This window comes from Pleurodeles waltl, chromosome 11 (genome assembly GCF_031143425.1).
Source record: "Pleurodeles waltl isolate 20211129_DDA chromosome 11, aPleWal1.hap1.20221129, whole genome shotgun sequence".
Lineage (NCBI taxonomy): Eukaryota > Metazoa > Chordata > Amphibia > Caudata > Salamandridae > Pleurodeles > Pleurodeles waltl.
The window spans coordinates 969,288,371-969,301,009 of record NC_090450.1 but is presented as its reverse complement, the minus strand read 5'-3'; the positions used below and the strand labels follow the sequence as shown (position 1 = coordinate 969,301,009).

Below are 12,639 nucleotides of genomic sequence, written 5' to 3'. Positions count from 1 at the left end.
CTTTATCATCTCTGGCATCATATTGTTCCTGATAGATTGGTGGTCATTCTTGACATACTGTGACCATCCTTGGTACAGTGGTGCTCTTTTACAGCATAATGGCAGACTTGGCATACTGTCAGCATCCGTTGGACAAGGATTTCCTAGTGTGCCATACTGTTCATACTACCATGCCTCTTTGAGTGCAGAACATTATTTTGCTGTAAGCAAATTCTTCATAAATACCACCTTCATAACGCCTATTTCATGGCTGGGTCCCTCTCTTTATATTCCCCACCTCGATTGATTCACAATATGAATATGTTGCCTTGGTGTCTTTTGGTTTCCCTTCTCTGTTACCATTCCTTACTTTGCTTACTATTTCAACCTTTCTGAACAATGGCTACCGCGTTTTTCAAGGACAAATCCCCATTTACCCTTAACCACTCTTGAAATTGAAGTTGCATCTTCGCCTACATCTCCCTCAAAGTGTGGAACGGCCTCCCAAACAACATCAGAGCCTCCGCATTGATCCTGTAGTTCTGCAAGAAGCTGAAGAACTGGCTCCTAGCTTAATCTCATCAAGGAGACAGCCACCAAACTACCAGCAAAGTGCCTGGATACCCTCACGGGCGATTAGCACACTGTACAAATATACATAACATTAGTGTGCATGACCACTTGGGCTCTATGTTCATCATGCAAAGTTCCAAACCAGCAGTGCTGAGATGTAGTTATCAATAATTTCATATTTTCCTTGGTTGTGTTGGAAAAATGTAAACTGGTCTATGGCTACACATAGAGATGGTGAAAAGTAAGCATTGGGGTCTTCTTATCAAGACTTCCTAGAGAGCATTTCTTGCGCTCATGTATACATTTATTAGTGCAAGCTAAGGCACAACCAAGCAGTCCAGCACACTTCAAATGTTGCCGCACCGTTAATTTAACCAGCTCAGTCTGACCCAACAGTAAGAATATTAGTCCTACTCATATAACAGTACCTTCAATGTACTCAAAAACAAATATCCATTAAAATGAATTTCTTTGATTTGTTGATTCTTGCTTTATTCAGTGAAATGTCAGTAGTTCTATCCATGTCTCATACTCGCATTTCTGTTTCAAGTGGAGGATCAGATTATATGCCTGAGCTGTAATCCTATCATAGTCACCAATTTGTAGTGTTAGTAATCACAACCACAGGATTCAGTACTTATCTTTATTTACAGTCCTGGAGCAACGTTGGTCCACACCGTGTAAGAGGTTCAGCTATCTCTCACTCTGAGCGATCGCCCCTCTAGAATCCCACTGAATCTTACAAATTACACTTCGTACTAAAGCATCCCATGTACAACATCAACCCTCCTGAACTAACTCTACGTGAAGTACCTCAACTCATCCTCTATCTTACTTCTGCAGTAACCGCACTTATTCAACACTGTACCCCTATAGTGCTAACACGTGCCTTAACCCTGCATTCACTGGTTGCCCACACAGGGTAGCATCTGCAGCCTGCACTGCACATGTTTGAGGAAGGGTGCATCACAGTGGTGGTGTAAGTGCACCTCCTAAATCACAAATACTCTTGAGGATGGGCTGGAGAAGAAAGGGGGAAAGGTCATTATTTTTATTTTCTTTATGTCTCTAAACAAGTCTAACTAGCTCATGCTTGCACCGTTCTAGTAAACTGGTCCTTTTAAGAAGTTGTTTTTTCAAGGAGTATTCCTGCTAGCCCATTAGTAGGAAACACTCACATCTGCACCTGGAATGATATTTCCACTCTCTCGCCCACTGGGCTGTTTAACTGTGATTGCCTACAGAAAAGCGGCAGAAACACATGAACTAAAAGTTTTTTTGCATTTCACAACTCTGCACTTTGGCATTATGACATAGTACCCCATCATCTATTTTGTTTCAGCCAACAGCTTGTTGCGTTCTGGGATTTGTAGTTTTGCTTTTATCAGTTTTATTATGGGATCAAAGGACCCGCGAGCAAAGTGCTGTTGGCTAAAATGCCAAAATTAGTTGGACGTGTTATTCATAACATGGAGTCACTTCTCAGTTACTTTTTACATTTTTACATAGTCTCCTACTCTATTTCAAAAACTGTTTGGTTCACTTGTGAAACCAAAAACAAACTCTGCTCACATGTTTTGCGAGGGTTCACTCTTTCACTTACATCATGCATTAAAACAAGTGTTGCCAATGTGGATTGTTTTTCCTATGTGGAGTGAAAAGCTTTATATCAACTTCACAACACAATGAGGTACAGCATGGACAGCTGCAGCGCAACATTCCCCAACATCAATAATAAAGTAAAGGGCAGGTGACAGCATCAGAAGGGTCACCACACGATTCTCTTATGCAGACAGCAAAGATACAAAGCAAGTAGCCAACAACCAAAATAGTGAGTAAAAGAAGTTAAAGGACAATTGTATCATTTTTAGAAACAGGCAAACATACAAGAAGCACAAAACTCCAGCAAGAAACAGTCAAATCTCTTACAGAATTACCATATATTCATGTACTTATATAGGATGATGAATGCTCACATACCCGGTGTAGTATCTTCATCAGTGGGTCCCATATCTTACTCTGGGAAGCACTAAGGTGTATTATTGTCCACTAGTTGTACAGTTTTCCAGTTATGGGTTCCCTAGTTTGGGTGAGGTTATGTTACTTATACTGACACGTAATCCCTTTGTTAAACTGTTAGACCGATGTTAGCTTTTTATGTGGGTAAGCTAAAAAGATTTTTACTGGAGTCTCCCTACCACAATTTTTTTTTTAAAACAGGTAGGCTGAACAATGGACCCTATTTCTCTTTTCAATGCAATGGACTCTACTTCTCTTTTCCATAAACATGTTTTGGTGATGGAATATTGCCTCTTTGGGCTCAGGCGTCTCCCCCAGGAATATAGATATCTTACATCAAATACTGTGAAACAATTCCTGCTTCATAGGGGATGTTCACCAACCTCAGAAGGGGAAGGGGTGATAAGGCAGACCTCACAACAGGCTATTGACAAGGTTGTCAGTATGCAGCATGTTTCCTGAGGCAAGCCATAATCCCAGTCTGCACTATAAAATAAACCTTTAGACAGCCCATGCTGCAAGCCACAGTCACAACTGACTGGATATGGATAGCTGGAGTGCATAGGCCTTGAGACCTAATTATCTCCGAAGGAGACCTGCTCTTAGTTGATGAACCCATACCGATACACTAATCCAATCATTCCCTTTACCTTACAATTCTCTTAGATGGTGACAATGGGCCAACCGAAAAGAGCAATAACCTGGTTTCAAGACACCAGGAACATGTATATCAGTATACTTAGAAACACTGCTCGGAAGGTAGTACCTCCTACCAGCTCCATCACAGATGTCAGTGACTTGACTTCCCACTGTGGATGTCTCTCTGATCTGCTTGATAATGTATCTACACTTCAACGCAAAAACAAACAACCTAAACTATCAGCCCCATGTTTCAACAAGGCCTTATGTGAGGAAGGGAAAGTCTTAAGAATTCTAGAGAAGAAATGGAGGCAGTCGCCCTCCACCACTAACCTCAAATGTCTCTGTAGTGCAAGGTCCCTGTACAAAAGATATATCTTTTGCAAGAAATCCAATCCCTTTAGATCCCTCTTGGACATAGGCAAGAACAGACTAAAGCAACTCTACAATCTGGTCAAAAAAGTCAACAGTCCCTCCACTTCCACATCCATCAAATGTGATGACCAACCAATGAAAGCAGCAGGGTTTCCACCGTTTTTCGACTCCAAAGTGAAATCGCATCTACATCAAGAGAAGTCCACCTTCCCTTGATGTGCTAATCCAAAGACATTTGGCAAATACTTAACACCATTACATCATGAAAACTAAACCCTTAAACCACTTTTTGGACGCAATCCTGGGTAACACTGCAAAAGACATTTATACTCACATGCTGTCTTACTGGCATTAATTGGTAAATCCCTCCCTAAGGCAAGGAAAATTTCTTGACTGCCTCAAAACTGGACAACTCACCCCTCTCCTCCAAAAACTCTCTGCAGATACAAATGACCTCAATTACTATTGCCTGATCTCCAATCTGCCCTTCCTTGCATACATCATTTAAATGTAAACAGAAAAGCAACTCACTCAACACAAAGATAACTTCCTAGAGGAATACCAATCCTGTTTCATTCAGGGCTAGAGCATAGAAACAGTTTTACTACAGGTGGTCGATTATGCACTTCAAATCCTAGACTCAGGCAACTAAAGTCTCCTGATTCTTCTTGACCTATCATCAGCCTTTGACATGGTCCACCACTACACGCTCCTAGACATGCTAAAAAAACAAATGGGCATTGATGCAGGGATGTGGAATTCCTATCGCCGACGCCTAGGACATATTGTGTGGGGTCAAGGGCAACAAGTTTTCAAGTTTATTTTGTCATTGGGACAAGTAGGCCCAACACCCCGCAGCACAAACCCTTTGGCTACCAGTTTACAGAGAAGGAAAATGTCTTTAGTTGAGGTAAAGTGTGTGTCCATATGTTAATGCTGTTTGAACTTGTATTTATGGTTCATTAATGAAAAGTCTTCTTTATTAGGGTGAGCTCTGTAAATAAACATTTTAAGGTCACACTGCACTTCTGACTGTGGTTCCAGTAAAAAAAAAAAAAGTATATACATGTTTGAAACGTTTAACAATATGAGGCTCCCAGAATGCTCTCTGATTAGATGCAAATGTGTGAAGAAGCTTGTAAGCAAGAGTGATGATTCTTTGCTTTAAAAAAAAAAATGTTCCGAAAAAAATACAAGTAGGAAAAAAAGTTTTGCTGCTATGAAATTTTAGGTGCTATTTCTGTGACGCGTCATTTAGTGAAATGTGTTGATGCATGCTAGTATTTCCAAAAAATATTCCTAATGGAAAATCAATGTAACCATTTTCAACTAGATTATGGGACGCATGGAAATAAACAAGCACTGGCAAAGCCAACCGATCCAACATTTGTTGTGAGTCTTTTGGTTTTGTCAATGCGTGTCTTGTTTTCACATGGCTTTTGTAACACTATTATTGTGGGAGCTTCCAGGCTCTCACCATTGCAACAAACACTGGCAAAAAGAACAACATGTTTTCGGTCTAAAAAAGCACACCTTGCCACCAGTGGCGTAACAAAGGCCCTGCAGCCCCCTCCAACAGGGCCTCCACAGCACATGCCCTGAGTGAGTCTGGAGAAGGGGCCCCTCCATGCCCTTCGCGGGGGGCTCCAGTTTTGTTACGCCACTGATTGCCACAGCAGTTCCTAGCACTGAACAAAACTACTTTGTGTGCCAATATGCACTTTGTTGAAGAGCAGAATGCAATCACCCACAATAAAGCCAGCCGATAGATAATGCGAGAAGTAGAACTTTAATAAAAACAAAATGTCTTTGTCGACGCCAGACCTAATTAGTGACCCAATTCTTAAAGAAAGTCACAAAAGTGCACCCATGGGATGCGTCTTTGAATTAGTGGCTTTAATGAATTAACAAGAATTTACAGAAGTAGACCAGGAAATCGTACTCTGAGAAAATATTTGTGAACTGTATTTTAGAAAGAGCAAATATGCATGTGTAGATTTTCTCATGTGAAAATCTATGGAGCGTTTACAAGTTCACTTTCCATCCAACCACTTTTTTCCCAACCCTGGAAGAACTTCTACTTCTGCTATTGTCAGGAGTAAATGTCCAACCTCTCTCATTATGGGAAAAGATTAGAAAAGAGCTGGTGAAAATCCTTAAAACATGCAAGTTAGTAGGTATGCAGACTCAAAGGCATTCCGGCCCTGCTTACTGCTCCCTCCAGCCCAGGTATGTAGATCTGCAGAAAGGCAGAAAAATAAGGAAATTGCTACAGTAGGGATGACTATTGCAAGTATTCAAGCCCTACTATAGTATTAGCCCTGGCATAATCAGAGAGGCTATTATCAGAGCTCTTACATAATGAGATTCCTGCTATAATGTGTTGCCACACTACATGGCACCAAAGGGACAAGTAAATTATTTTTACAGGACAAGTAGATTTAAGAAGCAACCTATCCCATGGACAAGTAGAAATTGTATTAAATTTCACACCCCTGTGATGGTGTGGTCCTTAAATGGCTTGAATCCTTCCTCAAGTGCAGACCAGAGAGGATAAGACTGAATGACTGTCTCTCAGCACGGATGAGCAGGGGATCCCCCAAAGGTCTATCCTTTCCCCAATCCTATTCAACCAGTATACTGAGCCACCAGGAGGAGTCCTTTTGAAAGCAGGAATTTTCTATCATTAATGTGCCGATGACACACAATTATACCTAAAGATGTCCTCACCAAACAACATCTAACACCTCACCATCACCCTAAATTGTTCAAAACTGAATTACTTCTCATCACTTAAAACTGAACTCTTCAAAAACTGAACTTCTCCTCAACTCGCTTACAAAATCAATGTTTTCATTACAATCCTGGATGGACACACTCAACATCCTCAAAAGTAAACCCACCAGTGTTAACAGTGACAAATCCAGTGGAGTCCTCCTAGACAAGAAGTTCAACTTGAAGTCTCAAATCAGCACCATGGCCAGAAAAGCGTGCTATCAACTGTGCCTTCTCTGGAAAATAGGCTGCTACATTTCAGAGCCAGATCTGAAATCTCTGACTCATACCTTGCTGCTCTTCCAAATTGCAAATGTCTCTTGACTGGTCTCCCCAAACCTCATCTCATGTCCCTGAAATCGATTCTACCCACAGCAGCATGTTTTGTGTATGGGGCCAAAAGGTAAGACCACATCACATCTATCTGGCCTATCTCCACTGGTTGCCCATTGAAACCAGGGATGTATAAAGCTTGCGTGCATCATCCATAAGGACATGCACTCAAGTTTACCTAGCAGTCAAACTCAAGCTTTCAGGAGGTTCTAATCTAAACCATTGCAAAACACCAAAGTGTTCCTGCTAGAACCCTCAACTATTAAAAAGGAACAACTCCTGGCACAATGCTTCTCAGGTAGCGCAACCAGAATTTGGAACTCACTACCTCCAAACCTTGCTGGCGACGCTCAAAACAGAACTGAAAGCTCTCCTTCAACAATGCTTTAGCTAACACACTGCAGCTAATCCTCTCCATTAAGAACATGTTCACTCACCTTCTAAACAGAAATGAAACCCTATGCCTTTAGCAATATGTTAGCTATGACACTGTTGCTATTCTTTCTATTGAGAACACGTTCAATCACCTCTTGGCACAGACCTGCACTACCTCCACTTCAACAGGTGTTACAACCTTTCCACTGCTGCATGTGCATATTGTACAACTGATTTCTTTTTTCAGTAATTATTTTCGATGTTTTCATTCTACAGGTTATTTTATTTTACTTTATTTGGTGATATTTGAAAATTTGTGAACACTCTTTAACTACCCATGCAACGGCATGGGTCTAATGTAAAGTGCTCTGGCACTTTTGGGTAACGTTTGTGCTATATAGCAATGTATGAATGCATAAATAACTAAAACAAGTCTAGCTCTATCTATTTCTCTGGCTAATCTCCCCTCTAAGCTCTTGCTGTGTTGTAAAAATGGCACTTGAAACTAAAGCATGTCATATTGCAGATCAACATTCCACTCCCAACCAACTCTTCATGCAGTGCTTCTTCTCAACCTCTATCTTACTCATCCAGTGCCCCCACTTACTATAACTCTGCAGTGCCTGCTCTTCTGCTCCTAGCCCTACAGTGCCTGCTCTCGCTCTATCAGCAGCACTTGGTGCTCTGCCATTACAATTCACTCTAGCACTACTTACTCTGATGTGCTGCTTCATTACGGGGGTTTTTCTTTGAATTCTGGGACGTGTAGTCTTGTTTATCCCATTAGAAAACAGGACTACAAGTCCCATAATTCAAAGGGAAAAAAACTGGACTGGAGCAGCACATTACGCATGAACCAAGGAAATGTGGCAGCTCTATCGCCCTGCAGTGCCTTCACTCTCCATCTCACCATACTGATGCCTCTTACACCCCACTTATGGGAGCGACCCTCATCACTGCCCCACCCTTACCTTGTCCAGGGGGGCCGGCCTCTGCACGGCCAGAGATCGGGCCAGGGACAGCACGGTGTTGAAGTAGAAGGCCCGAGGGCCTCCTCCCTTGGCTGACATCTTGGGTGCGGGGGCTGTGGCTCCGCCGCACCGATGTCAGAGGCGAGACAGGTACCGGTGACAGCCCGGGAGAGGCTTCTGGGCTCCGACAGCTGACAGGGGGTCCAACGGGATTGGCCAAGCCGCTCGGACCACGTGACGGAAGACTCCGGAAACCAAAAGTCGTGCTTACCAAAACATTAAACTAGGCGACACAGAAGAAGGACAAGACTGCGGGCTCGGGTTTATCTCGACGGCCTTTCGTCATCTCGCTCGCCATCTTAAAACGGAGAAATGTGTTTTTCTTTGAAAGCAACAGAAAATTAAAAGTAATTTTAATTCAGTACAAATACAATAATTTTCAAATAGATAACAGTGAAAATCGACCACTTTAACCATTTATGTTATGTTTGTTTAGTACATTGAATAAAGAATACAATGTCAGAAGCACTACATATTCACTGTTTCTTTTTCCATTCCCTCTTTCGAGAACAACAAATCCTCAGCTCCGAGACAGCGGTAATTTATCAGCAAAATTCACCTGATTTGTTAATTCCTTATAATAATAAGCGACCTAAATATATTACCGGCTTCACACATATCTGAAGTTAAGTGGTAACTACCCAGATCTAAAATTTTAAGCGTAGCTATTGTGTTGCAGACAAAACGTTTGACGATCGAACGGTTTCAGAGCTTCTCTGCGAAGAACTTTGACAATCGGCGCGGCCATCTTGGAAAGGACTAAGTACGGATATCATCTCTACATTTCTCAAAAATACAGTATTTACTTCTGCTACTTGTATGTGACATTCAAATTAACACGATAGTCAAAATCTTGGATTGAAAACATCATTGAAAACATAAACGTCTTTAAAAATACCGTTCTAACTCAACACACATTATTTGGGGCTGGATATTAAACGTTCACAAATTATATTATAGAACGGGAAATACAACGAAAATGCGGCCAACGTTAGAGTGGAAAAGCTCAACAAAACAATGTTTTTAATTGTTAATTTTAACATGGTTGTGGGGGAAGGGCTGGTGTTCAGTCCGTTTTCTATTTCTCTTAGATCACGGGCGGAAGTGAGGGAGGGGGCGGGGCTCACTGATGGGCGGAAGTGCTGAGTAGTTAGTAGCTGCTGACACTGGAGAGTGGTTTCAGAGCTCGGCTGGAGGAGGAGAGGAAGAGGTGAGGGGATGATGTAAAGGTGGGAGGAAGAGGGGCGATAGGGTGAAATGGGATGGGTTTAAAGGTTTGGGGAAAGGGAGGAGAGGAAGGGAACGGGAAACTCGAGGCTGAAATCGCTGGAGGCGAGGGCATGGAGAGTATTCCACGACCTGATCGAGAAGTGACTGGGAGTTTCAGAGATGGAAAGTGAAACAGCCGCCTCTGAGGATGTGTGGCATGTTTACTCGGCAACGCTTGGCTGACTTCTGTGCTAATATAACTTACATAGAATGTTTTAAAGGTAGGGAAAATGTCCCTGAAGGAGAGGTGAGAGGATTGCGAGGTGATGAGGGGAGCTGAAGCCGGGGAGGTTGGCAGGAAGGACTGCAAGCGTGCGGTGAGTGACCGGAGTCCTTGGAAGAGAGGTGAGTGGCTGACAGGTGACCAGCTCATGTGAGGTTAAACTGGCTGGAGACAGGGAGAGAAGAACGTGGCCTGACTGGGGGCAGGGACAGAAGAGGTTCAACTGACTAGCGACCAAGAGGGGTGAGTGGCTGACGCAAGAGCCTGAGGTTAACTGGGGGCCAGCTCATGTGAGGGTAAAATGGCAGGAGTCAAGGATAGAAGAGCTTGACCTGACAGGGACAGCCGGGTTTCAACTGAGCGTCCTCAAGAATGAGAGCTGGTTATACCGATTATAGACTCTAGGAAAGAGCGAGAATGGCTGGACAGTTGGGACGGGGAGGTGACACCATTTATAGAGATTCTGGGGAAAAGGATAACTTAACAGTCTGAGGCGTGCAAGACACTGAAGGAAGACAATAGATGGGATAACATGAGTGAAGAATATGTACCTGGGAATAGATAGGATAAAAATGACTGCACCATTGGATGGGCCTAATGGGAGGCATGGAACGAGAGAGGTGAGACTGACTGGGTAACCATGGGCCACATTAAGAGTGGCCCTGGGAGGAGGAGAGAAGGGCTGGGATTGAGGCTGACTGGGGTTACGCTGAGTAGGGATCACAGGCTGGGGGGAGTAGTCGAAGGTGGTTTTTGAGATGTGGGGGAGCTGAAACTGGCTCAGGATTTTAGGGACCAGGGGCTATGTTATGTTGCAGCATATTTTAAAAGCGCATGTACGCCAGCAAGGATTCATGGCAATGATGATGATTCAGTTTTACTGGCAAGTGGTGATTTGAACTCTTAAAAACTACCCTTGGGTTAAGATTGTAAACCAATCTTTTTTATGTACGATTAAAGGTCGTCGTTGCTTTAATATAGAATTTTCTCAGCGCAAAAACACAGAAGAATTTTCCACTACCTCTGACCTCCAAATGTCAACACTGCGCTCTGATTTATTGTTGTGCAATAAAATATTTTTAAGTTATGACTACATCAAACATGCAGCTTCTTGTTCCGCCTCCCCTCCGTGTCCCCCACTGTCCGAAAACAACTGTCCAAAATGAAATCCCATGGCCCATGTTCTTCTTCCTGTTTCAAGCAACGCCACAACACCAAAAACAACCTCTAAGATTGAATAGATTGCTTCCACAGCCTCAAAAGCAGCTTCAGACAATTATTTTTCAGCTAACGGTTTTCCCGTACGACTGCCTATAATAATCAAAACTAGATTTTAGCCTGGAGAGAATATGTAAGTTGCAACACAATAATAGTTTCCTATACATTTTGTTTTGTAATATTTTCCTCAGATTAAAAAAAAAAACATTTAGGCATTGGTATTAAATATTTTAAAGTATTTTTTTCTATTACCTTGTCACCTATTTCTATTTCCACGGCCTTTTAAGCAGTATGTATTTTTCATGCAACTCTTAGTCATCAGCGAGTTCACAGATTCCCCCCTCCAAAGCCACCAGCATCCCCCCATCACAAGACCTCTGAGACAATTTGGCCACCTTTTCCACCACAAGACCCAGGACATTTACAACAGCTTCCTCCTGCAAAATCCTTGCACAGGAACCTGTGACCAAAACCCACCCAGACCATTCACAGCTGGTCCACGCTCACCACAGATGAAACAGTCAGCATAATGAACAACACCCACTCCGGAGCCCCCACGGACCCCTGCCCGCACCACATATACATCAGAGCCAGCACCCAAGCTCTGGAACACAATCAACTGCTCCCATCAACACTGGCAATATCCCAGAGGACTGGAAACACGCTGAAATACGCCCTCTCCTAAAGAAACCCTTGGCCAACCCCACCAAAGTTCTGGAGAAAGCAATCAACGTACAGCTACGTAATTTCATTGAGGTCATCTACTCCCTGGATAGCTCCCAGTCCGGCTTCTGCAGCAACCACAGCATAGAGACAGCTCTCCTGGCAGCCACCAATGACATCCGATTACTCCTGGACCCCGGCCACACCACATCGCTTATACACCTCGACCTCTCAGCAGCATTCAATGCGGTCTTCCTCAGCATTATGCACACCAGACCGCACGACATAGGAATCCGTGGAAGAGCCCTGAATGGATCCTCTCCGGGACGACGCAGAGGGTCAGACTCCCGCCCTACACTTCCAGACCCACAAGAGGCAACTGCGGGGTCCCCCAAGGATCCTCACTGAGTCCCATACTGTTCAACACATGCATGGCCCCTTTCGTTGCCATCTCCAGAAGTCACAGTATGAACATCGTATCATATGCAAATGACACATAACTCACAATTTCCCTCACTGAAGGCCCGGATGCGACCAAACGGAACTTCCACTCAGGAATGGAAGCCGTCGCCACCTAGATGAGAGAAAGCTGCCTCAAGTTTAACTGTGACAAGATTGAGCTCATCATCTTCAGAAATGCCACCTCAGCTTGGGGCGACTCCTGGTGGCCCACATCCCTCAGCCCCTGCCTCTTTCCCCCCCCCCCCCCCCCCTTTGAACCGACTGAGCACGCCCGCAACCTAGGAATCATCCTCGACTCCTCCCTATCGATGACCCGCCAGGTAAACCCAGTCACCTCCTCCTGCTGGTGCACACTTTGCAAATTTTGGAAGATCTTCAGATGGATACCAGCAGACTGTCGCAGAACAGTCACCCACGCCTTAGTCACTAGCAACGCCCTCTATGCCGGAACCTAAACTACAAACGTAAAAAAAAACACAACTCACCCAGAACGCAGACGCCAGACTCATTCTGGACCTCCATCGCCGAGAACACATCTCCCAACACATGAGGACCCTCCACTGGCTACCGGTTGAGAAACAAATCACCCTCAACCTACTCACCCACACGTACAAGGCCATACACAACGCAGGACCAGCCTACCTGAACCACTGCGTCTTCTTCCGCACACCCTCCAGATCCCTCCACTCTGCCCAGATGGCCCAG

At 43.8% G+C, this 12,639-nt stretch overlaps 2 protein-coding genes across 5 annotated transcripts in view; one reads left to right on the top strand and one right to left on the bottom strand.

Annotated features, from left to right (window-relative positions):
* The window catches only part of PI4KA (phosphatidylinositol 4-kinase alpha), a 520,678-nt gene extending 512,410 nt beyond the window's left edge, over nt 1-8,268 (bottom strand). For both annotated transcript variants that reach the window (XM_069215218.1, XM_069215217.1), the window contains exon 1: nt 8,040-8,268. In XM_069215218.1, the coding sequence (XP_069071319.1) occupies nt 8,040-8,138 (99 nt within the window). In that variant the 5' untranslated portion in view covers nt 8,139-8,268. The remainder of the gene's footprint in view (nt 1-8,039) is intronic.
* Nucleotides 8,269-9,194: 926 nt separating this feature from the next.
* SNAP29 (synaptosome associated protein 29) overlaps nt 9,195-12,639 on the top strand; it is a 44,420-nt gene continuing 40,975 nt past the window's right edge. The window contains exon 1 of one of the 3 annotated variants that reach the window (XM_069215211.1): nt 9,195-9,309. The gene's annotated coding sequence lies outside the window, so the exon portion shown is untranslated. Of the gene's footprint in view, nt 9,310-9,392; nt 9,590-9,610; nt 9,714-12,639 lie in introns of those variants that run through there. The other 2 variants (XM_069215214.1, XM_069215213.1) reach the window with 2 other exon arrangements.